Source organism: Mauremys reevesii, linkage group 6 (genome assembly GCF_016161935.1).
Source record: "Mauremys reevesii isolate NIE-2019 linkage group 6, ASM1616193v1, whole genome shotgun sequence".
Classification (NCBI taxonomy): Eukaryota; Metazoa; Chordata; order Testudines; family Geoemydidae; genus Mauremys; species Mauremys reevesii.
In genome coordinates this window covers 108,124,304-108,150,083 of record NC_052628.1, presented here as the reverse complement: position 1 = coordinate 108,150,083, position 25,780 = coordinate 108,124,304, and the positions used below count along the sequence as shown (strand labels likewise).

The 25,780-nt window shown below is 40.4% G+C and overlaps 1 protein-coding gene across 25 annotated transcripts in view; it reads left to right on the top strand.

The window, feature by feature from the left end:
- Nucleotides 1–24,869, top strand: part of ELAVL2 (ELAV like RNA binding protein 2) — a 148,302-nt gene extending 123,433 nt beyond the window's left edge. For 16 of the 25 annotated variants that reach the window (XM_039545423.1, XM_039545426.1, XM_039545431.1 and 13 more), the window contains 4 exons: nt 11,851–12,004; nt 15,438–15,663; nt 21,617–21,655; nt 22,157–24,869. In XM_039545423.1, the coding sequence (XP_039401357.1) occupies nt 11,851–12,004; nt 15,438–15,663; nt 21,617–21,655; nt 22,157–22,487 (750 nt within the window). In that variant the 3' untranslated portion in view covers nt 22,488–24,869. Of the gene's footprint in view, nt 1–11,850; nt 12,005–15,437; nt 15,664–16,863; nt 16,984–21,616; nt 21,656–22,156 lie in introns of all 25 variants that reach the window. The other 9 variants (XM_039545437.1, XM_039545427.1, XM_039545433.1 and 6 more) reach the window with 5 other exon arrangements.
- Nucleotides 24,870–25,780: the final 911 nt, after the last annotated feature.

Sequence of the window (25,780 nt, the reverse complement as noted above, 5' to 3'; positions counted from 1 at the left end):
AGAAGAAATAAGGAAGTGAATCCAAAAGGCCAAACAGCAAATCTCTTTTTATCTCCAGGAGCAAGAGGAAATTCGGCTTCCCTTTTCAAAGAAGCCACTTTTACACAAATAAGGCTGTCAAATTGGGCTTCTATCCCAGGTTGTCCACAGACCAACCACTGGGGAGATCAAAGTTGCACTAGATTCAAAGGTTCTTGACAGATCAAACTACAAGATTTTTTTTTTTTTGGATGAAGAGGATGACCTCAACTGTAGTCAGCATTCATCCAAGGAACTTACTTGTGTCAAACTCTTAAGCATACCTGCGTATCTCCATCAGACAGCTTCTAGAGTGCATCTTCTGCAATTCCCCTCTGCCCCCCCCAAAAGCTCTTCCATTTGGGTTCTTAACAACATGCCAAGAGTTTACCACGGGTTGCCTGGTCAATTATGTGTATGTATTTTGGGAGCCTACCTATAATTTTTTTACGTGCTCATCATGGACACTTATTGCCATAGGACATTAGCAACCTCAGAACTCTGAAGGTCATGTGGGAATGTGGATTCATTCTCTGGTTACAAGAAACAGATCTTCACAATTACTCACAGGTGGAGAATTATCCGAAGGGTGAAAGCAGGGATCATTCCTCTTTTCAAGGTATTTAGAAGTGCACTGTAATCACCACTGTATTGATACCATAAATAGAAACTGAAGGACAGACTTCCAAAGAGCAGGAACCTGGCATGGTGCTTAGCAGACATCAGTTACATACGGGTATAGACGTTGGGGACTACTTGTGAGAAACTGGAAGCACTGGCTTTCTTGTGGTGGTGGTAGAAGATGCAGTACCAAAAGTTGTTTTAGATAATGTGATGGGGCAAGGCCAGATGGCTAAAGAAAAGTAGTGGGAGATAGATATATTGGCCCCAGGTTAAATAAATCCCTGGTACCAGGATAAGTTAATGGCAGCTGCTCCAGGTCAATTAAGACACCTGGGGCCAATTACGCGCTTTCCAGAAGGCAGGGAGGATGCTAGGTTGATTAGGACACCTGAAGCCAATCGGGCTGGCTGAAACTAGTTAAAAGCCTCCCAGTTAGTCTGGTGGGTGCGCATGTCAGGAGCTGTGAGAAGTTGTGCTGTTGGAGAGACTGAGCTGTACACACCATACCAGGCACAAGGAAGGAGGCCTTGAGGAAGTGGGGGCTGCTCAGGGAATTGTACGTGTCCTGTTTCTAAAAGGTCAGCTACCATAGCGGATACTATTAGGGTCCCTGGGCTGGACCTTGGAGTAGAGGGCAGGCCTGGGCGCCCCCTCTTTGCGCCCCCCCGATTAATCAGTGAGACTGGGAGACAGCAGAGACTGTATGAGGGAGGATAGCTTCTCCTCACCTCCCTCACTGGCTTATGATGAAAATAGCTAGAGACAAGGGTCACAGTCTACTGAGAAAGAGAAGGGTTAAGTGGAGGGTCACAGTGAGCTCTGAGGCTAGCGAAATCCATCAGGAAACGCAGGACCCATGGAGACAAGGACAGAGCTTTGTCACAATAGGTTTTGGGGATTTTGACTCAGTCTCTAATAGGCTGTTATATATGTTGGTTGAGGTCCCACTGCATAGAACCTACTTCTTGATCGCTTTTGTCGTAGGGCTTGACTGTTGTCTGACAAGCTCCGCTCTCTTCTTGGGTCCCTGAAATAGCACACTCCATGGTCAAGTTAAATCCTTGGAATTCAATTGAAGGATGCTAACTTACACCTGGAAGGAATTAAGCAACCTGCTCTGTGTGTGTGAAGCAATGGTGTGATGTCTTGCGTCTGTCCTTCCCAGGAGATATCACTGCATTCTATGTGGGTTTTAGCCCCTCCATGTATCCATCTGAGCGAGAGGTAGAATGAATTGCAGTAGTCTGTTCACATCCAGGGGATGGATGTATTTTTCTTTCCAGATGGAGATGATTTGCTTGACGAGAGGTTAGTCCTTGGCAGGTGCATCTCATTAGGCTCATCTCTCTTGAAGCAACTGCTTTTCATCTGTATCTTTCTCATCCAGACATAGATGTTGCAATGTGGTACCCTTTTCTTTCCCCAGGCAGGTTCAGATTTCCTTTCACAATGCATAGGATTTGCTCACAAAGCAGTCCTAAAATTGAGACGTCATTAGAGATGTTGACCTGCATCTGAATCCCCCCCTTGATACACTAGCATGTGAGAATTACAGCATTTCTTTGACTTGCTATTATGCCATACAGGACAGATATAGAATGGTCTTGTAGTTAAGCTACCTGAACTGGGATTCATGAAATCTGGGTACGTTCCCAGCTTTGCCACAGATTTCCAGCTGGACCTTAATCATGTCATGTCATCTTTGAGCCTCCATTGTCCACTGGTGTAATGGGGATACTTGCTTTCTCCTCACTTTGTCCCTTTAGATTGTGAGGTCTTCAGGTGGGGATTGTCTGAACCCTGCCTTGGAGAATGAGACCTGCTCTCAGTTGAGGTCTCTGGAATAATGCTGGAATGCTTATATTAAAAAAAACAAAAAAAAAACACGCCAAGTGGCCAACGGAAAACTTCATGATTTAGTACAAAGTCTTAATACCAGGAATAGTTCTGGACTTCCTCTACCAGTGTGCGACCAGAAACTTCAGAAAGTATCACATGAGATCCTGCCTACAGAGTGAGTGTTTAAATCAGTGCCAGCCTCCAGCTTTGCTTCCTCTTCAGTGTAAACATATCCTGCAGTGATGCTACAGTGCTGTTACTAAATAAAGGGAGAAACCAGGAAACCTCTTTCAGTGGGTAGGCATTCATCTAGAGTCGCAATAGGCTGCATGTGTTCAGGACAGTTGGGTCAAACAGATTCTGCACTCTGAGGAATGATCCTTTAGCTGTTAGATCTTTCATGGGATAACCTCAGTGTTCTGTAAACTGTACACTGATTGGTCTATTTTCAGCTGGGAACACTTTAAAGACCAGTGATAAGATCAACTTGCACATCTTTATCCAAATTTATTTCTGGTCTGTATAATACAGAAGATGAATAGGGACTTGCCCAGGGTAGTACAAATGTATCCACCTTGGTCTAGGAGCTCATTGTTCTCTTAACTGCTATGGTTGGCAACACAACCAACTTTGAATTTTCCACTTAGACCTGCTCATGCACAACTTGGTAAGAGAACCAAAGAACCATGTGACCCTTATAACATGGCTGCTGATCCAAGTGTAAAGAGACAGCAGTTTAGGCAAAGTTATCCCTGTTTTTGTGACATGGTGCACTGAATGAAATATCAACTGCAACATAGCCCATATACACTACATTTTGCAATCACTGCCTTAGCCTGACCGTAGAGCTTTTGGCTAATACCCCCAAAGAGCCATGTAGCAATGTATACTATCGTCTCTTCCTCGATGGAAGGATAGTTGACAGCTCATCTCTGTGTAGCCAGATCTGTTCAAATCATTGCTATCTGATGGGCATAAGTGATACTAATAGGGACCCTTATTGATGGTCCCTAGTCTTTATGCTGAGAGTGACTGCACATGGAAAAACTGTTCAATCTCAGAGGTGATCCTTGTCAAGTCAGAGTTGACCCACACATTGGTGAGACAGTGTGGGAAGCCTTCAATCCATTTGTCCGTGTTTGTCAATCTGGTACCTTTTAATGAGCACCAAACTAAAATAACAAGACAGTCTCCTAAAAGATGGAACTGGTCCTTGATCCTTCTGGTTCATATTTTGATGGAAATGATCCACTGCAGTGCTGGTTGTAAACACAAGTCTGTGTTGGAACATAGTAGATTTGGGTCTAGTATTCATTTAATTTACACTCCGGAATAGAACTGTGTTAAGTAACACTTAATAAACGACACACTAGTTTTGCAGAGGTTGAGTTTAAACTCTTTACAGAAGGAAATCTAATTTGTTGTGTCTTCAGTTTATGCACTGTTGGCTAAAACAAATGCTAGAGTGAACTGGCTCTTCTGACTTGGAGATTCATCAAAGTTAATGTGTTTAACAAGGCAACTCTATATATAGATAGAGATAGAGATATGGAAGATTTTCTGCTTAAAGCAGTGGGTTTTCAGCCTGTGGTTCTGGACCTCGGGGGGGTATGCACACTAAGAGTTCCAAAGGGGTCTGCACTGCCATTTAAAATTTTTTTAGGAGTCCGCAAATGGAAAAAAGGTTGAAAACCACTGGCTTAAAGCAAATAGAATGCTGGAAAACACAACTTTTAAAATTCAGGTGGGCGGCAGGGAGGACTTGCTCATTCATAATGGAATTGCAGCAAACTTCATCATCATTTCCAGTTCTGAGGATATTAAATTGTTTAATGGCAATTGGGATTTGAATTTCTCTCTGCTTAGTGCTACAGCATCTCATTACTGGTAGTAAAGTCCCAGAGGAAGAGTTCTTGACTCCTGGTATCCAAGCGGTTAAGTACTCCTAATCTGAACCAAAAGAATCTGTCATAAGAATAGCATTTGAAAACCACAGTGTAACCATATTAAATAATATTTCTTTGCCTTCTGTTGAGCTGGCATAGAAAGGGGAGTTCATAAAATATCTGTGTGGCTTGCAGAAATGCTCAACCCCTTTGTTTTGATTAATCTGCTTCTTTTGTCATCGTCTCTAAAGCATGTACCTGTCCCTATTTTCAAAGTCAATTCGCAATTATTCCTAAACAGATACCATCTATGAGAAATTTCAGTCTGGAGTCAATTTGTGTCTTCAGACTGATGGATATACATTTGTTATTTTAAATAAATTGTGCCACCACAGGATCCAAGAGTGTCAATTTTAAAGAAGTGAAATTGCAAAGAAGTTTTAAAAGTAAAAGGAATCCCTGTTGATTCTAAGAAACGCTTCTAAAAGTGTCTTCAGGTGATAAACTACTCTTCCCTCGCCCCCCGAAAATATGGACTTGCCATAGATTACCACAGCACTGAGATGTATGCTGTGGTAATTACTGGTGCCAAGGAACTGGTGGAAATTCTTCATTTGTGGAGACAATGTTCTTTTTTCAGCAGTAATTTGTGATAGAGGACAAAAAGCTGAAATCTAGTAATGGATTATTTTTAAGAAAAGTATAAATTTCTTCATTGGTCACTGAGATTTGGAGAGTTAGTATTTTAAAAAAGTAGGTAAAAATACATAGCGCTGCTGTCTTTCCTTAGCCACTGTTTCAGAGCTGCTTTTCTAAGAGGCACTGTCTTTACTGTTTACGCTGCAGTTTGTAGGATAATGGAAAATTCCAGTAAAAACTGTTTTTAAATTGGTGTCTCCAGAGTAGCAATGTGTTGAGTGTTGTATTATGTGTATCATCTTTAAATATTAAAATTGTAGGCTTTCTGGCTGCCTCTCAACTCTAGATTGTGTGCTGAGCGGTTTTGACATTGCATAACCTTGATCTTTAGCCATTAAATATTCACCTGTTGAAATAGCTGTGAAAGTAATTTTTTTAGCTGTTAATTCAATGCATATAGATTGCACGAATGGACTGCATATAGAATCATAGTTAAATAATTACTGTACTAACGAAAGCCTGGAGAAGAGATGCAGGGTGGGAATAAAGAATAGGAGACACTGTACTTTAGTTACCATACCGTAGGTAAAGCAACCAGTTTCTGTGGATTTTGTGTGTCAGGAGGGTTTAGAAACTAATTAGCAATCCCCAAGTAAGCAAATGCCTCTTGCAATGGAGTTGGGCCATCTGTAGATACCAGTCCCTTCTATTTTTCTCTGACAGTCTTGAATTTTTCTTTAGGAGCACTAGTTTTGTTAAGCATAAATTATCAGTTTGGCATAATGTTACTAGGAATTTTCTATTATAATTGAGCTTCCTGTCCTTTCCTTCCTTCCTTCCTTTTTTTAACACTCTTGCTCTTTCCCCTTAACATGACTCCTTTGACTTCTGTGAATAGATCACTAATGTTGCACACTTTAAGCATTAAACACTATTTCTGTCGGTAGTCTGATACAAGATCGCATTTCACTGCTGCTCTCTCCTGTGTAGCTTTCTGTTAATAATTGGTTAGATGAAGGGGGACGTGTCATTCAGGTTTTTTCAGTTTTGATAGCTGTTTATGGCCCAAATGCTCTTCACTTTTGCAGTGAAGCCAGCTTGTAAGAATTACAGGTGAAACAAGACCTCTATGCAATTCAACTCTTTCCCAAACAGTTTATATGAAAGGGGTTGCATTAGTCCTGCTAATCCAGTGAAAAGGATACTTACGTTTGTTTATGTGAATTTGAGTTTTGATTAAAATTTGTATCCACCCCTCTCTTCTCTCCTCCCCTCAAACAAAACCTGTATTCCAGGGTTCAACCACAGAGCACAAATAGAAAAGTAATGGTCCACCAGTTGAGCATGGAAGAACACACTTTCACTAGTCAGTCTCTGGGCTTGTCTACATTACCCGCTGGATCGATGGGCAGCAATCGATCCAGCGGGGGTTGATTTATCATGTCTAGTCTAGACGCGATAAATCGAGGGGGGGAGCATCAGCTATCGACTTCAACAGTGAAGACACCACAGTAAGTAGATCTAAGTGTCGACTTCAGCTACGTTATTCACGTAGCTGAAGTTGCATAACTTAGATTGGTTCCCCCCCCACACACACACCCTGTCCCCGCCAGTGTAGACCAGGCCTCTGTCAGACAAAAAGGTGCAGAAAAAGAGAGATACTGTACTTTGGCAGATGTTTAATAGTTTTCTACTGTAATGTGAAGGGAAACGAGGAAAGGATAGATGAAAGAGGGAAGTACTTTTTAGAAATGTAACTATAGGTTTTCTTGTTACAAAAAAATGCATCTGAGATATGTAACAAACAGGGCATATTGTCCTATGGGTCTTGGTGTATGACTCCTTTGTGGTGGTTTTGTCTTGCTGGTAGGGAGGATAAAAGAGAACTAGGGTCCTGTGTTTCTTTAAGAACGGGAGTGAAACCTTATTCTGAATTGGTGCCATTGCTCTGCACAGAAATAATGTGTATTTCTACCCAATTCAGTTGAATGAGACAGACATGGTTTTATTTTAACTGAAAAATCATCTTGCTGCCATGTTGCCTAAACATCCACAGCTTCCCTGGTATGTCTGCTTTCATGGCAGAGAGCATATCTCCTCTTCCCTCTCTGAGCCTTGTGTATGGATTCCTTTCTCCTATTAAACTAGTTTACCTCCCATTTTTTCTCACACTTGGGAAGCATGAAGTGTAGGCTTGAAACAGATGCCTTTAGCATTAGAAATCCGCCTTACTAGTCACCCAGTGTTTATTCCTCCCCCATAGTGTTCTGTAGTTGACCTGCTCCTGTACCCAGCCGCTCGGTTGCCTCCTAATGTACAGCAATGTGAATTGAGGATGTTGAGAGAAGAGAGAGGTGTCAGCCAAAGGCAGTTCTAGCATCTGAGGCCGAGTTGCATCCCCTCCCATGATTACCATGGAGGTAGCAAGCAGGGATGCCATTGCCTTAAGACTGCTATTAGTGATTTTATTTTTTGTTTTGGAACCAATAATGCCATTCTGCTTTTCGCCAGAGCCTACAAACAAATCGGAATACAAACTCCCTCATTCAGGCACTGTGCAGTGTCTTGGGTGGAGAAATATCAGCTCTGTTAAGTGTACGTGCAAAAGTGCTGCCTGGTCTTCAATGCATAATTTTTTTTTAAGCAGTACAAAATTGAATTGCCATTCTCTGTGGATCAGGCAGTAGATAAACAATTAAATAATGTCTATTTATAGAGACAGAGAAATATCTGGAATTCAAAGCTAATTGAATAGACTTAACAACATATTTATAAATGTTGGGCTAATTATGGTTTGTAGAAACATCTTGGTGGGAGATGTTATCTGACCTTCAGTCACCTCTTTCCTTTATTTGTAGTGACTTATCTTGTGTTAGACTATTTTATTACTCTTTCCCTACATAGTGTATGGATGTGTCACTGCTTGCTACTTCCTTTGAGTGCTAGTGTCTGTCTAGAGCAATGGATCCAATGCAGGCGAGAGACAAAATTTGTTTTTCACCTGTAGTTTTAAATTTGGTATGGAGCCGCTACTTTGGATAGAACATCTCTGTATATGTCTAGTATTGTAGTACATCTCTACCGAATATAACGCTGTCCTCGGGAGCCAAAAAATGTGTCCCCTACGAGCTATTCTTCCAGCCGCTCTACAACCTCCAGAACCCAGCCCTCTAATAGCTTATGCCTGGGTCACTCTTTGTGTTACCATGAGAGCTAGAAATTTTTTTAATGAACGCTGAGCTTCTGAAGTAGTGAATTTCACAGCAAATTCTGTGGCTGCAGGAAACACAGGACTCTGCTTGCGTGGCCCACATCTCAGTAGTTAGTATCTGAGCGCTTCACAAACACTTCTTCTTTTTTTCCCCTCACATCCTTCTAGTGTCCCCACTCTCCAGTTACAGAACAGAGAAAACAAGTGACTTGCCAAAGTTGTCAGTAAATCTACAGTAAGGCTAAGAATGGAATTAGGGTATCTGGGTTCACAGTCCAGTGCCTTTTGTCACAGATTTCTTCAGTTACGAATTATAATAACTGTCCCCAGCTCGGCAGTTATGCATCTGAGGCAGTGAATGGTTGGTGCCGTAAATATGGCAAAAGGATACTTCAGTCGTGTCCTTCTCACCCCAAAATAAAAACCATACCTCCATTCCTCTAAAATGGATATAAAGTTGACTCTTGTACAGCTTAGTTCCTATCTGTAATTCTGTTCCACTCATATTGATACACTAACTTTCCATAGCAACTTCTTAAATTTTTCATCTGCCCTATGTGGGGCTGTTAAGAAACAAGAATTCTGCAATGTATGATATGAACAATCTGTGCCTGAAGTGCCTGTTACCCCAACTTTTCTCATCTCTACTCTTTTGTTGGTCTAGTTTAAATCATTTGTAAACTGGTTTGGTAAAATTTCTACCTACGCCGTGGATAACCGACCTTACCTAATGCTGTGACATGATCATAATCAATTTTTACTACTGTAGCCTTGATGCCTTTCGATTACCTTACTAGCACAGGTTACAGGACTACAGACATTCTAGACATTTTCCCCATGTGAAATGTCTAGCAATAAATACTCGGTGCAGTAGGAGATGCTTGAAAGTAGTCCTACATGGACATACGATAGGTCAGAGGTTCTCAAACTGTGGTCCATGGACCACCAGTGATCTGCGAGCTCCATTCAGGTGGCCCGTGGATAGTTCCATCTAAGGTGCACGTCTGAGCTGCTGCACATGAGAAAATAAAGGGCCAGCCACTTAATTAGTGGAGCCGTGCAGGCGTGGCTCCACTAATTAGGTGCCTGGAGAAGACGTACATGTAAGGTGAGGTGGTGGCCTTGGGGAGAATATTGGGTAGGTGGGAGGGGGCAGTGGGGTGAGAAGAGGGGGTGGGGGGGATTTGGGACATGCAGGATTGTGACGGCCAGAGAAAGAGGCAACTTTTCCCAGCTCCAGAGCTTTGGTTTCTGTGGAAAGATGGCCCTCTCTTCCCAGCCCCACCTCTGTGGTTGCTGTGGCAGGGGAGACCCTCCTCCTTCCCAGCCCCAGCTTGGGGGCTGCTGCGGCAGTGCAGAGAGGGCACATCCATCGCATTAGAAAGGTAGACTACTGATATTAAAATAGGAGTTGTGTGCTTTTATTTGTAGAACAAAAAAAGCTAGTTATTAAGGGTTTTTTTTAATATTGCATTTTTATCCAAAGCGCTTTACAATAGTTAGCTAACGCTACAAACAACATTTGGAAAGATCGTTAAGTGGTCTGCCGAGAACCTCAGCAATTTTCAAGTGGACCACGAAAAAAAGTTTGAGAACCACTGCCATAGAGATTTTTATCACTATGGAGGTTATTGGGTGACAAGAATGGAAAGCTAATGCTAGAATTTAACAAACTCTGCTTTTAAGGTGCACAAACTTCTGCTCGCAGGCTTGCCCTCACCAATGCAAATGGGCAAACTGTTTCATTTGGTGGTATGTAGTAACTGACCAAAGTATCAGTGAAATGTTTTGTTTTGATTTTAATAAAAGTTAATCTTTACTGCTGCCGGTTCCAGCTAGCTGGCAAAATGTGATCGTTTTCTATATGCCAAAATGAGAATACTGTTTGTTTACTTCTGGTTGACTGAGGTGCTGGTAGTGTTACTTAAAGTCTCCCTTGTAGTCTAGCTCCTAGTGGGCACTTTAAAAATCATTGATTTATGATACCTAATGAGTAGCTGTGTTTGTAGTCTTGTCACAGAGATCCTGGGCTGTATGGAAATAAAGTTCTTTTGGATTGGATAAATGCCAGATAAGGGGTGTGGGGAGAAATGATCATCAAGACTGATAAAATGTAACCTCTGTAGCCAGTATAAATGGAAAGATGTCAAATGATACATTCTGCCCCTCGTCCCCTGTTTGTAGAGACTTTTGATTTTTAATGTGATTTTTGGCGATAAAAGTGACAGTTCAGCTATGTTGACTTCAGTGGGAGCGCTGGATGCTTAGCATGTTGGGAAATCAGGCTGCTGCTTTAAGGGCTTAAGGATTTAGGAGCCTGATTTTTAGGCCATAGTCCTGAAAACCTTGGCAGAAATGTTTATCCCCCATTATAGCTCGGTGTCTTGAGTAGTCCTTCTTAAAGTACTACTGGCTAGAATTTCCCAATATCTGATGTCCGAGAATCTGGAGAACTTAGACTATCAGTCAGATTTGGTTGTGGGACCTTAGCATTGTTTCAAAATGTGCAAAAAAACTAGCATGGCATACACCCACCCTGGCTACTTATCCTTAAAAATAGAGTAGTTCTTCGAGTGCTTGCTCATATCGATTCCAATTAGGTGTGTGTGCGCCGTGTGCACGCTCGTCGGAAGCTTTTTACCCTAGCAACATTTGGTGGGTTGGCTGGGTCGCCCCCTAGAGTGGTGCCGCCATGGCGCCGAATATATACCCCTGCTGACACAATGGCCCTTCAGTTCCTTCTTACCGCCCGTGTCGGTCGTTGGAACAGTGGAGTGCAGCTTAGCTGATCTCCACTTCCCTAGCTACTCGTAGTTCTCTCGTTAATTCTTGTGTATAGTTCAAATTTCTATAGTTGTAGTTAATTTTATTAGTTCATAACATAGTGTATATAGTTAGAGGGGTTCGGGGATTATCCCCTTCCCCGCACCCGGTGCCGGGGCCCATGCCCGGTTCACCGGGTTTCAAACCGTGCTCGGCCTGTCACAAGCCGATGCCAACAGGAGATCCCAATGACTCCTGTCTTAAGTGCCTCGGGGAATCTCACCTCGCAGATAAGTGCCGTATTTTATTTGGGGGAGTCAGACAAATGTGCAAGAGGAACAGGACAACACTCTCAGTACTGGAGTAGAAAAGCTGCTAATGTGTTGGATTGCTTTTCTTAAGGCATGTATGACATTGATCTCAAAGCTAACTTTAATTCTTGCATTTTTAGTGTGTAGGGAGATTGAAATGAATGGATAAAAATAGAACAGATTTTTCTGATAGGATATTTTTCTGTTTTAATCTCATCAGAAAAGGGCTTAAACTAGTGTCAAAAGAGCACTTTTTATTCCAACAGCTGGCTTAAGTGTCCATTCACACACAACTTTTTTCCCTTGCTCTGGAATATGGCTTTAAATTACAACTTAACTAGCTTGAGGTACTCAGTAAATCCTATTCCTTTGCCTTGTGGTGTTCTTTTGATTGTTTGACACTTAAGGCAACATTTGAAATAAATTTTAGCTCACTGAGCAGTATTTTTGTAATTACCTGGTAGTCATTTGAATAAGTGGGAGGCACAATTTTTTTTGTCCCATTTCAATCATGGTCTGAGTAGGTTTTTTTTAAATGAATTACCCTCCCTTTCCCAAGGTTTCCTATGCGCGACCAAGTTCAGCTTCTATCAGAGATGCAAATTTGTACGTCAGTGGACTTCCAAAAACAATGACCCAGAAGGAACTGGAGCAGCTCTTTTCTCAATACGGACGCATTATTACTTCTCGTATTCTAGTTGACCAAGTCACTGGTAAGTAGGCAGCTGCTCTGCACTGCCTCTTTCACTTTCTCAGACTGGCAGGTTGTGAAATATTCCACCTTCCAAGGCAGCAGACTTGCCTCCAGAACATATCAAAGGTATATGTGGGCCAGAAAATACAATTTTCTGCTGGAATTGTTCATAAATATGCATGGACAAAAATAGATTGTGGAGTGTAGTGAGCCAGCCTGAGTCATTTCTACCCTGAAGGTGCAGGTTTGAAGCCTGTTTCATGGCTTGTAATAAATTTACAGCTGCTATAATCTTCATTTCCAAGCTGCTGTGTGAAAATAGTCCCCATGCTCCTTATAAAATGCTAATAAACAATCTTTTTATAAAAAGCAAAATTTTATGCAGTAATGCACAGCTAGTTCTCTCAGGCTAGGATTACACAAGACCCGAACTGGTAATTGCTGTTAAGACTGTTTTCAAGGTTGCATCATCTGTTATGGGCACATAGAAGAATATGAATTCGAGATCCTTAGGAGCAGGTAAATTCTGTACTTAGCAGTGCTAGCACAGGCTAAAAGCAAACTGGGAACTCTGGTAGGTTAGATACTTTTTTTTTTTGCATGTGCCTCTGATACAGGCTGGATGCCACAAAATGTCCAATGGCATCTTTTTACTCGTCTGATTTGGACAGTATGTGTAATTTTTCTGTATACTCATGACAGTTCAACTGGCTGACTTGAATTTCGGTAGTAGTCTATCTTCTGCCTACACCAAAGTTGTTTTGTAAAGGCTGGCAACAAATATCAAATTAAAAAGGTGATGTTTTCATGGACTGTAATTAAACAATGTACAACAAGGGCTGGGGCATAGAAAAGGATTCTCCTCTCAATCCTTTTAGTCCCTTCCATTCCCCTGTCTATTTCAAGTCTGTTTTTCCTTTCTAATCCCACTAACCCCCATAATGTCAGTTTGATGGATGGAAATTCCAACTATAATGTCAGAGTAGTTTGACCAAATCGTGGGGGAGAAACATTTTTGACCTTTCTAATTTGTTCTCTAAACAGGATATAAAGTTAGCTGTAAAATAAAAGTAAACTCACGCTTTCAACAAAGTTCTAACACCAAATTTAGTATGTTTTATGTATAATAGTGTGTGCAAACTTATCAATAATTAGTGAGCAATTGCATGTAGGTATTCTGTAGCTGGAAAAACTGAGAGATGCATGTTGTGATCTGCCCAAGTGAATTTTGTGGTAGAGCCAGAATTAGAATATGCAGTTTCCCAGTCCCAAGCCCTAAAAACAATCCACTAAATAAAATACTTGTTAAATTTCTCATGAGTATTCATGTGCAAATAGCATGTATGATCTGGTACCAAAACAAACAGGTGAATAGACTTGTAAAATTTATAAATATACAGTGTGTAGTTCTTCCCACTGTATTTAGGGTGTAGACCCTAAATACACATTCTCATAAGAATTAATGTAAACTGTTTTTCATCCTAGAGAAGTATTATGCAGCCTTCTAAGTATTTTTTTCACACTATTCTAAAGGTAAAGGGAAGAGTTAGATTCAAAATTATATGAATAATAATGTTGTGACACAAACTGACAGATAAATGCAAAGTTGAGCCTGTGACATTCCGCTCTTTAAACTTCCTTACTCTTGTTCCTTGTCATTTTGATGTTAAGTTGTCACTGATTGTTAATAGAATATTTTTTCCTTTTAAAAATAATTTCAGAAAAAGCTTGTGGGTAAACTTCTAACTTTTTCTTGTCCTTTCTCTGATGAAACAAAATGCAATAGGCCTATGATTAATTGCCGTTTTCCTCCCATTCACGTTAATTTGTTCAAGTAAACTAAATTCATTTTAAGCCACTTGTTTGAGGTTTAATGTGCTCCTTAGACCTTCCCCCTCTTTTTTTACTATTAGTATCCGCCTTGCTTCCTGCCTGCACCAAATGTTTCCATTTCGCCACCTCCCTTCCACAATATATCTTAAATAATCTATAGACAAGCAAAGCTGAAAATAGGCTTTTGTTGAGGGAGATAAAATGCTGTGCAGTGAAATATTGAAATCATGCATCAAGTTTATAGGAACGTGAACTCTGAAAATTAAAATAGCAGAAATTCCCATTGTTTGCAACCCAGAACCTGTACTTCAGTCTTGAACATGGCACAATGATTGTAGGCATCCTTTCTCCAGTGCACCCTGGCAGGAAGTGGGGGGACATTACTACAAGTATTTTAATTAAAAAATAGTTTAGTCTTTTGCTCCTTATCTAGTCTACTGTATGGCTGGTTCTGAAGTCTTCTTCAAAGTGCCAGGTAAAGATAAGTCTAGAACAGAGGTGGGCAAACCCCAGCCCGCGGACCACATCCGGCCTGCGGGACCCTCCTGCCCATCCCCTGAGCTCCTGGCCCGAGAGGCTAGCCATGGCCCTCCCCTGTGGTTTCCTCGCCCCCGCAGCCTCAGCTCACTCTGGTGCAATGCTCTGGGTGGCAGGGCTGCGAGCTCCTGGGGCAGCATAGCTGCAGAGCCCGGGTTGACCCGCTGCTCTGTGCTGTGCAGTGGCGTGGCTGGCTCCTGTCAGGCAGCGCAGCTGCCTGTCCTCCTGCTCTGGGTGGCATGTCTGTATTGCCGCCAACCACCGCTGCTCCAGGCAGCGCAGTAAGGGGTGGTGGTTAGAGGGCAGGGGAGTTTGGGGTGGGGCTGGTGATGGTCAGGGGTGTGGATAGGGGTTGGGGCAGGGAAAAGGGAGGTTGAATGGGGGTAGCGGTCCCGGGGGGGCAGTCAAGAAGGCGTGGGGGTTGGATAGGTTGGTGGGGGGCCATCAGGGGACAGGGAGAAGGGGTGGTTGGATGGGGCAGGGGTCCCGGGGGGCAGTTAGGAATGAGAGGAGGGGTTGGATGTGGTGGGGGTTCTGAGGGTGGTCAGGGGACAGGTAAGAGGAGGTTGGGGTGGATGGGACAGGAGTCCTGGGGGCGCTGTCAGGGGCAAGAAGCGGGGGGGTTGGATAGGGGGTGGGGGGGCCAGGCCACACCTGGCTGTTTGGGGAGGCACAGCCTCCCTTAACCAGCCCTCCATACAATTTCGGAAACCCGATGTGGCCCTCAGGCCAAAAAGTTTGCCCGCCCTGGTCTAGAATCAACTAACATTACTTCTGATTTCCCCCTCCCCCAACGGCTTGAATCCTGTCACAGCTAGAATTCCCTTTCCCCTCCCCAATCTCCGTTGCATACAAACTGGCTCAGGTGTACTGTGTGGCCTGTTGTATTTGTAATTGATAGGATTGGATTGGGTAATATTAGAAAAGTCACATTTTGTACTTGTTGCCAGAACTGAATCTCTGCTGCTGGAAGTTCCTTGTTTATAATAACCTGTAAATCTACATTTAATCTTACTAATGTTGGGCATTCCTACAAGTCTCCTGAATTAATCAATCAACGTGTCTTCTTTCATCCAATGCAGGGGTATCAAGAGGTGTAGGATTCATCCGATTTGACAAGCGGATCGAAGCAGAAGAAGCTATCAAAGGTTTGAATGGGCAGAAGCCTCCAGGTGCCACAGAGCCAATCACCGTGAAGTTTGCTAACAATCCAAGCCAAAAAACCAATCAGGCCATCCTTTCCCAGCTGTATCAGTCTCCAAACAGAAGGTATCCAGGACCTCTAGCTCAGCAGGCTCAACGCTTTAGGTAAGTCAAATATGTTACGTTTATGGCTGAACCATTGAATTCTGGAATTCCCATGGGCCTGCCCATTTGTTTCCTCCTGCCCCATTCTCCTCCTGAAGTGATCCCCCTCCCCGCCCTTCATAAGAGACTTCATAGTTTTGAAAGTCTTTCAAATGCATGGTGCAGAACAATTTAAAAAAAAATCACTGCCATCTAACCAGACCAGAGTCTAAATATCTAGTAAACTATTTAATTAGCAACATTTAGTGTTAAGCCAGGATATTTTTCCCAAGCAGGCATGGGTAGAGAGCCATGATTTTTAAAATTACTTTAATTTCTTAAGAGTACTATTGACTTCATAAGCAAGTCAATTCAATTAATGTTGGTTTAGACAATTTAATTTCTTCCTTGGCCATATGGTGTGCCACAGCCAAAACACAACCCCTATCCTACCTTTTCACTTACCTTTTTTGTTTCTAGTTAGAGATCTAAATTCTGCACGCCATACATCTCCTTGTTTGACCCTACACTTCCATTCTGAAAATGTAGCCACATCTTGCGTGGTGTGTACTTTTGTGGATCTTTTTTCCCCCATGCTTTTGAGTTTACAGCCATAAATGTTTCTCGGTGATATTTAGTGTATCGAAAAGGACAGATGGTGAGAAGAGAGTGAAACAAATACTGTATTATCTACATTCATAAACCCAATGGTTTTTTTCTTTCAGTGATTTTTTTGCCCTTTTTTTTTTTCTGGGGTGTGTGACTAGCATGCATTAAACATTGAAAGCTTAAATATACAGTAAAAACAGTCTTTGTTCTTGCTAAGTAAAAACTGGACCAGCTGATAGATCCTTGAAAAGTGTGCACACAGTTACAAAAGCTGCAAGCTGGCCACACTCACTAGAAGGCTGAATGCCCAAACAAACAGACCGCATTTTTGGCAGACATTCTAAACGTTTATTTACATCTCCGCTAAGCAGCTCACCAGTGACTACAGTCATACAGCTCCACAACCTCTTGGTATTTGGTGCTGGTGACATGAAGTGCCCCCCTGCCCAGTAATGCTCCAGTGCTGACCAGGCAGTCTGTCTTAGGGGAAAGGGTAACTGGTTTAATTCAGTATTCAGTGGATTTCCTTAACTAGGGTATAAAAAGATTACTAAGCTGCAGAAAACCGCTGAATATTGAATAAAAATAGACTTGCCCTTTTTCCATATGCAGACTGCCTGCTCCAGTGCTGACTGCAGGAGTGGAAATTGCACTGCTAAGACGACACATCCCAGAATGCACTGTGCTGAAGTAAGATCATGGGGGAGTTGTTTTGCGGACCCGAAAACAGAGGTAAATAACTTGCTGTCAAGGCCTCTGTCTTGTGGCATTCAGCACCTTCTGGTAAGATTGGCCATCAAAGTCCCGAGTCATTCTTATTTTAGGTACATTTTTTTTCATTAAAAAGTCTATTTTCTTATTATAGCAATTATAACTGAGGTATCTCTAATACTATGGTGTAGTATCTGTAAGTGCTAGCTTTTGAATAGCGATCATGGTGTCTGTCCCAGTCTTTTAATCTAGTTATGTGAATAATAGGGATATGCCAGCATTACTATTCCCTAAAGGACCCCATGTGTTCCACAGCTATGGAATTTATCCTGTTCTGATACCCTGGAACATAATTTTGCAGGTTTAATATAAAATAATCTTCCTAGTTGATATGGTTGCAGAAAGAGTGCAAACAGATGCAGTGATGTCTGCTGGTGTCTGAAAGCAGCCTGAAACCACTGCTGTGAGGGAAATATTAATTCCTATCATACCCAACCATAAGGCATAGTATTTTTTTTTTGTAATTGTGTTCAAAACACTGTATGGATACTAATTGAATCTCAAGCTCTGAGTTAGATGGAGAAGTACGGTCTTCCCCATTTTTACAGGTGGGGAAGGTGAGGCAGAAAAGTGAAATTACTGGCTAAAGGACACACAGTGAATCAATGGCAGAGGCAGGGTTAGAATTTGGGGCCTTCTGACTCATTCCTCCAGAACATGCTGTCTTGTCAAAAGGGTGTTAACTTTTAAGCTGTCATAATTTTTACATCCATTCTATACATCTTAGAGTTGTATAGCAGACATTATTGTACTATATAAGCTCTTCTTATTTCATTTGTTGATTACTTCACGAAAAACATCTAGCTAATATGTTGGTTCCATAATCCCCAATATCTCTCATAAACTTCCCTCAAATAGCTTCTGCTGTACAGTTGCATGGTTTTTGATAAACAATTTGGTAGTATGCTGAAAATGTATGGCCAACATAAAATTTTAATTATATTTCAAATTGAAGAACACAAGGGATATTCTGTTGTACTGATTATTATCAGGCCCTTCTGAACTGTTCTGTTGAGTACCCAGAAATCAAGGCATCCAAAATCACTCTTGAAAATCTTGTCCCTTTGTTTTTAAATTTAATCTGAAACTCTCACTGAATTTCCAGTCTGGTGCACTGGAGCACTGTAGAATCCAGGGCCTGTAACTCAGTTTAAGTGAAGCTCACCAGTGCATGAAGCCTTACTTCGGCCATGTCTGCACAAACAAGTAATACTGCTGTAACTACAGCTGTATAACTATACTGGTACAAACCCACTCAGGTGGATACAGTTATACTGGTATAAATGTGCTTAAACAGTGTGGCTTCTTTCCTGCGCAGGAAGGAGAATAAGCTACACTGGTATAAGCTACCTTTATACTGGTTATTCATGCATATAATACAGCCCCCTAGTATGAACACAATTATAACAATATATCTATATTGGCTAAAACGTGTGATGTTTTTAGCCTATGTAGTTATACCAGTACAACATCTGAATGTAGAGCAGACCTTATGTGGTAAATTTCTTTCCTTCAGTGAGGTGATGCCTACTGAGGGTTGACCTTAAATTTGTTGTTAACTTCGTTATCATAGAACAGTGGTCCCCATCGTGGTGCCTGTGGGTGCCATGGCGCCCGCAGGGGCATTTATGTGTGCCCCACGCCTGCCGGGGACAGAGAACTCCAGGATTGCAAGCTGCTGGCGCTGGTGTTCTTGGTCCCTGGCAGGCACGGTGCTGCAGCTTCTCTCTGGTTTCTCCGGGGCTGCAGACTGCGGGTGTCGGTATTCTCAGTCCCTGGCAGGCGCAGGGCCACAGCTTAAGCTGGAGAGAAGCCGCGGCCTCGCGCCCGCTGGGGACAGAGTACTCTGGGGCTGCAGACTGCGGGCGCCAGTGTTCTCTGTCCTCGCGGCTTCTCTCCAGCTTCTCTCTGCACTGCCCAGAACTGACACCAAAAAACAAATAAAACCACTCTGACTCTGCAGAATGGATGGAATGCCGCCCTGTAGCATGTGCTGCCCCAGGCACATGCTTGCTCCACTGGTGCTTGGAGCCGGCCCTGTATGTGAGTAATTGCTGGCGCCCGCCACACTCTTCTGAAAACATGAATGTGCTACTGGCCACAAATAGGTTGGGGACCACTGTCATGGAAAAATTCCATCAACATTAAATATCAGATTAAAATTCTGCCTAAATAGATTGACTTCTTTTTTAAAGGTTTAGAGCAGTTTTTAACTTTTGTACCTAAGTTTAAGGCACCCAAATAAGTGGTTCTGGGTTTCAGATGTGCTGAGCACTTTCAGCTCTCAGTAGAAATACATAGGAGGTGAGTGTCAAATGCTTCTGAAATTTAAACTGTTTAGGTGCCCATGTTTGGAAAACTTGTCTTGGTGGTTTTGTAAGTTCATTTTAAAAGAATTCACAGTATGATAAAGGGGTGGGAGAAGTGTATTGTACAGGAAGTATGAGTGGGGAAGGGACACTAATAAATATAAAGTACTTAATTGTTGTGTCCTTTGGTTTTACTGGAGTGCCAGTCATAAATTAAAGCAACCATGATCACAAAATGCTAGTTCATGACCAGTGGTTCTTGGGTAAGTACTGAGTGGGCAAAAAACAAGCTCTCTAGCATATTGCATGTTAAAAAGCCTATCCTCACCAGAAGTGGCTGTAGCTTTGTTTGAAATTAAAATAAATGTTTTAATTATGCTACTCATTCTGTTTTGTGCTTCAGAAAACTATATAAATGTACAGCAATGTTTGCTGATCAGAATTTCTGAGTTACTGAAAGTTGGAAATAGGAAATCAAACTGCGGTGACGTAATAGTGAAATTTATTATTTTCGAAGGGGACTTGGATCTAGTCTTCATAATTAGAAAATATTTAATTTTATTTGTTCAGTTCTGAGTTTAGCTTTGAGTTACAGCAAGCAACGAGCCTCCTTTTCTTTCCCATTATAATACCTACTAGGACATACCTGCTGTTGTTTTTCAACTGCTGTACTAAGTTGGTTTTATTACAGAAAAAATATTAAACGGACAAAGTTTTGCATTTGTAGTAATCTTTCTTAGAAGTAGTTTGACTAATATATTCTAGGAAGATCATAGCTCCGTGTATTGCAGAGAAGAAGCTTGGAGTATACTGATTTTTCTAAAGTTTTCAGAAAACTATATAACATACATGATAGTATTTCAGATGTTTTACTATTCAGGAACAGCGCTGATGGGGTAGGTTTCTTTGGGACTCCCATTTTTTTTCTTATGGCAGCTCAAATACAATACCCTGTGTCCAGAATAAATGACTCTCTAGATTAAGTATGAGATTTCACGTTTAGATTACTGGTTCAATCAACTCAAGTGAGTAGATACTGAAAAGTTGCAATATGAATGTTCAGTAGCGCGACATGCTTTGGTGATCGCAATCCATGTTCTATTGGATATGATCCCATCACAAAACACCTTCATAAATGGTGCTCATTGACAGTCTCAGAGAAAAATTATTGAATGTACATTGGGAGGGGAAACCTCACTTTGCCCTTTGAGGGTAGTTACCCTACCTTCATCCTCCCTTTAAATAGGTGTTCAATGAGATGTTGATACAAACATTATATTGCCTTTCTGCCTGAATTATAAGCATTATTCAGGCACTTCGCAATATAAGCATATCTTTTGGTCATCTTATTAAAAAGAGTGCACTGTGCATGGATTTCCTAATGTGAACTAGGACAGCTACTTATTTTTTTTCTTGTTCGCTGATTTTTTTAACATCTCTCTCAGCATAAAAATAGACCATTCCCTTTTTACTGAATGTACAGGCAATTCATATTTTGTAGCGTCCTAAACTGTAAAGTAAGAGAGGGAATGTTCTGGGTTTTTTTTCCCCCTTGGCATGCATGAGTTTTCCTAGAAGGAAGTCGGAGTCTCTCCATGGAGCCTCACTGTTTGAGAAACACATGGTTGGTTAGTTAATTCATAAGTTTAAATCTTCAAGGATGCTCTGGCATCCTTGCATTTGTTGCATTCCACTTATCAAAAGACTTGCAGCTGGGCAAGAAGGAATTAACACAGCTACTTAACAATTCTGGGGAAAAATTATAAAGCTAATAGCAAGTCTGCCTTACTACATTGGAAATAAATTTTCGGTAAGACAAGAACAGTGGAATTAAAATTGTTCAATATTCTCATGTTTTTATTTCTACAATTTGAGAAGTCTTCTAACAACGGTCAATAATAGAGAAATATACACTGGTCTGGGTACGTCTGTGCTCCCCATCAACATAGTATCAGTGTCTCTCAATTAAGAGCTGAATCTTATATGAAAGCTGATTTTTCTGGAGAACTCCTGTGAGCTTGTGGTCATTGGTGACTGCTTAACTTTCTACACTAATCTGGAGACTGGAAACTTGTTTCCACACATGACTACCTGATGGAAATGAGAGCATGTGTGCAGTAACCCCGTCATGTATGGTAAGATATGTCACAGTTCTTAGCAGCTTTCAGACTTCGCATACACATTCTGTGGAATACAGTTCAAGGAAACTGGCAATAAGATACTGAGTTTCCTTAGAAGAATAGGAGAAAATCCAGAGACTGAATACTTTGCTAAATGTTTTGCAGGTTGGACAATCTGCTCAATATGGCTTATGGAGTAAAGAGGTAATAAAGAATCATATTAGGTTGATAATAACTTTCCAACAAACTAGTTCCTTAGAGAAAGTATTTTGGAGTATTGTAAATACTTTTTTTCCTTTTAAGGTTTATGTTGGGTTCCTTTTGCATGTCGAGATGTTCAACTGAAACTGTTTTCATTTCAGTCCATCGTTCACTAAAGGGAAAACCTCTTGTATCTATTCCATGGAATTCCTCTTGATTTTTTTATCATTAATCCTCAAGTTTTTGGCATGGTTTTTTCTTTTTTTAAATGTTTATTTCTTCTAGCCAGACACTGTTCCTCACTTGTGTAGTGCCATTCAGCATTGTGCATAGTCTCTGTACACTTTGAATGCAACTTACAGTGTTAAATTTAATTTGGTTGGAATGTTCATGCAAACTGCGAATAGTTTATATTTGCTTTAAAAAATAGCTTTGGGGGGAACTGACTGTAAACAGCCCCTCTTTTATTCTTATTCTTGATTCTTTGTTTCCCACATTGTTTAGTAGGTTTTCACCAATGACCATTGATGGAATGACCAGTTTGGCCGGAATTAATATCCCTGGACATGCAGGAACAGGATGGTGCATTTTTGTGTACAATTTGGCACCTGATGCAGATGAGAGCATTCTGTGGCAAATGTTTGGACCCTTCGGAGCAGTAACCAATGTGAAGGTCATCCGTGACTTTAACACAAACAAGTGCAAAGGTTTTGGATTTGTGACTATGACAAACTATGATGAGGCAGCCATGGCAATAGCCAGTCTGAATGGATACCGTCTTGGGGACAGAGTCTTGCAGGTCTCCTTTAAAACAAACAAAACGCACAAAGCCTAATGAGTTATCCTCAATCCATTTATATATGAAAACTATACAACAAAGGCAAGTTAAGAGAAACTTTATACATTAGTAAATGTCTTTGTAAGTCAGTGTTGAAATGGGGATAAAATGACTACTTAGCATCCTAAGAATATGTGAGATTTTTTTATTGCTAGTATTTGAATTAAAACTTCTTAAATATCTTTTATGTTTGAATATGGACAAGAGGTACAGGGTTTTTACCTGTCACAATGCATTCTATTGCCTTCTTTGAAGAAGGTGGACCTTTTAAAATGTTTCAGCTAAGGGAAGAAGTTTCTTTTCTTTTTACATAACTGCCTTGAACCTGTGAGTAAATATTGAGGCTTTGTGTTGTAATCCCTAACTTGGTTGTTTTATGTTGTTTTCCTAATTAGCTTTGTGTTTAATTTACATTTAATGCATTGCTGTTTTGTCTGTTCAAGAAAAGTATTTTGAAGTTTACATTTTATTTATAAAGTTATAAACAGTATTTATTTTGTAATTATGATTTGGGTTGGGGATGGGGGGTACATTATAATAAAAGCTTATTGTAAGAATACTGGAGAACTTTTCGTAAAGCAGTACCTTGCCAAAGAGATAAGAGCCTCTTTGATGTGGGTTTAAAAAAAGCTTCTATTTTTATAAAAAAGAAAAATTTGGAGAAACTTTTTACTGGTCCTGGAACAAATATTTTGACTTGAATACTTTGAGAAATCTCTTCATATGACACCTAGTGAGCTTTTAAAACTTACCAGGAAATTTGCAATGGTTGGGGGAAAATTTAGAAAGATTTATGATGTAGAAATACTTTTGAGACCTTTGTATTAAGAAGTAGAATCAATGGGAAACACTGTTGGTTTCATTTTTGTAATCATCAGTGAAATCTCTGATCATCCTGGTTATTATGTGATAGGTGGCTCACATTAATTTGTGATTTTGAAACAAATGAAAATTTAAAAAAAAATATATGAGCAGGCAAGAAATTTAAATTACCGAGAGATGGGGGAAAAAAATCTGTTCTTCCTAAAGAATTCCCTTCAGATAGAGCTCATGGTGTTTAGTGATGTACTTGCAGTATTGTTTGAAGAATTGTTTTGTCTTAAGAAAAGACGTTGCACATGGTTTGCACTGCAGCAAATCAGCAAAAGCAGTCTGAGTTGGATATATTTGAAAGTATTTTGAAAGTTACGTTCAAGGCTAACACCTGAGCTTTGTGTAATGTAAATAAGACCTTGCGTTTATGAACCTTTCAGCTAATTTTGGTTTTGGTTTATTTTTGACTTACATTGCCAAGTGATGTTCAGATTTTGAATGTTTTCGTATGAGTTTTTTCCTTTGTAAATGGCATTAACATTGTTACTTGAGGTCTGCTTATTCATTTTCATTGTCCTGAGGACTTGAATTTACAGTGCATCAGATTTGTTGCTAATTTTGTCTGTAGATAGTCTAGCTTCAGCTGTTTATGGTGATGCTACATTTTTGTTTATAAATATGTTTGTGGTAAAAATGAGTATAACCATAGGATTTGAACAAATTTCCTTACATTTTTCATACAAAAATCATAAATACCTGTATACTATTAAATTTAACTTTGTATGATGCTTAAATCACTATTTGGGGAAATAAGTCTTTACCATGTATTGAAGAAATTTAAGAAAAAATACAAAATATTTTCTGATTAGCATCTAGCTTATAATAAATTTTTTAAAAAGCTGAGGGCTATAATGCCTTCACCAGGATGCACTGACAACTATACGGTATAGTTACGTCCTGCTTTTTGTATAAACTGAGATGCTCATATGCTTCCCCTTAGAACAAGCAATGTGCTATGCATAACATAGTTGTACATTATCTTTGCAGTTGCTTTTGGTTCTTATTCTTTTAGACTGTAGTTATAAATTTTCAGTATAGTACAGTACATATACTGTGAAGCGCGCGCTAAAGTGAATAAGCGAGTTTTCATGCTGACCCACTCAATGCTATTCAAAACTCAATTGACTTCCTGAGCACTCTCTCATTCTTAGGTGCACTTAGATTGTTGAAGCTAATCCTCTGCATTAAAACTTGTATATACTTTAGAAAATAAAGTTTCCAATATGGGGAAAACAGTAGCTACATGCTTCTTTCCTATACTACTGTAGCAAACAAAGGCATTGATGAGAAGGCATGTAAATTGGGCTTCACTTTACAGTGTTTATCAGAGCACTTAATAAAATGTAAGGCTGGTATTTATTTGAAGTTGTACAGTATTACTTCACATCTGTTGGAATAGAAAATATATTCTGTTTAGTATTTAAGAGGCTGTACATGTTTTCTTTTGTGTTTGGATCCTTTGTACTTTTTCATGTTCAGTACATCAATAAACAAAGTTGAAGGGAAGACAGTCTGATGAGCAGATTTTTAACTTTTTCTCTCTGCTTTAACGGCTATGCTTTCTCATTGGGTGAAAGGTTTTCCTCTAGTGAACAGGTTGTTCAGCAAGGGGTGAAAACAGTTGAGCCAAATACTGCTCTCTGTAAATCCAGAATCACTCCATTGGTTTTACTGGAGTTATTCTTAGCTTGTGCTGGTGTAAATGAGGACAGAACTCAGCCCAGTCTGTAAAAAACAAATAAATAAATATATATATATATATATATATATAGTAGCAAGCTGATAGCTTAAATCAATGTCATTTCAAAAGCACACATTGGATAAGTGCAACCCTGAAAAGAAACTAAGTTTACCATGTAGAGGCAGTGTCATTTTAGTGATTATTTTACAGTATTAATCTTCTTATCCCCTGTATCCAAAACCAGGGCTATACATTTCTAATTCATCCACCATTCTTGTTAGTGTATGTGTTGTGGAGACAGTTCCCAATTAGTATTTAAAGTTCTTCCCCTCTCTCCTAATCTCACTGATTTTGTTCACTTCCATTCCCTGAACATCCAACATCTGTAATAGAGCATCAGAAATTTCCTATCATTGCAGTTCTTTTTCATACTAGATTCCTAAATTGCTTTCACCTGGGTTTTCCACTTACTCTCATTGTGTTTGAGATGCATAACCATATGGCATGAGTTCTTAATATGCTGCTGCTTTGATATTCTGTGTGTTCAAGTGGGGGTGTGGTGTGGTGGGGGAAGAGTTAGGTATAGATATTAGTAGATGGCATCTGTGTACATTAATCCATAACTGCAGTGTCAGAAAAAGCTTTAATCTGCTATAGCTAAAATAATGTGTACACACTGACTTTCATGTAATAATCCTATCCTTTAGTGGCTGGAGGCCTGAAAAGAGGATGCAAG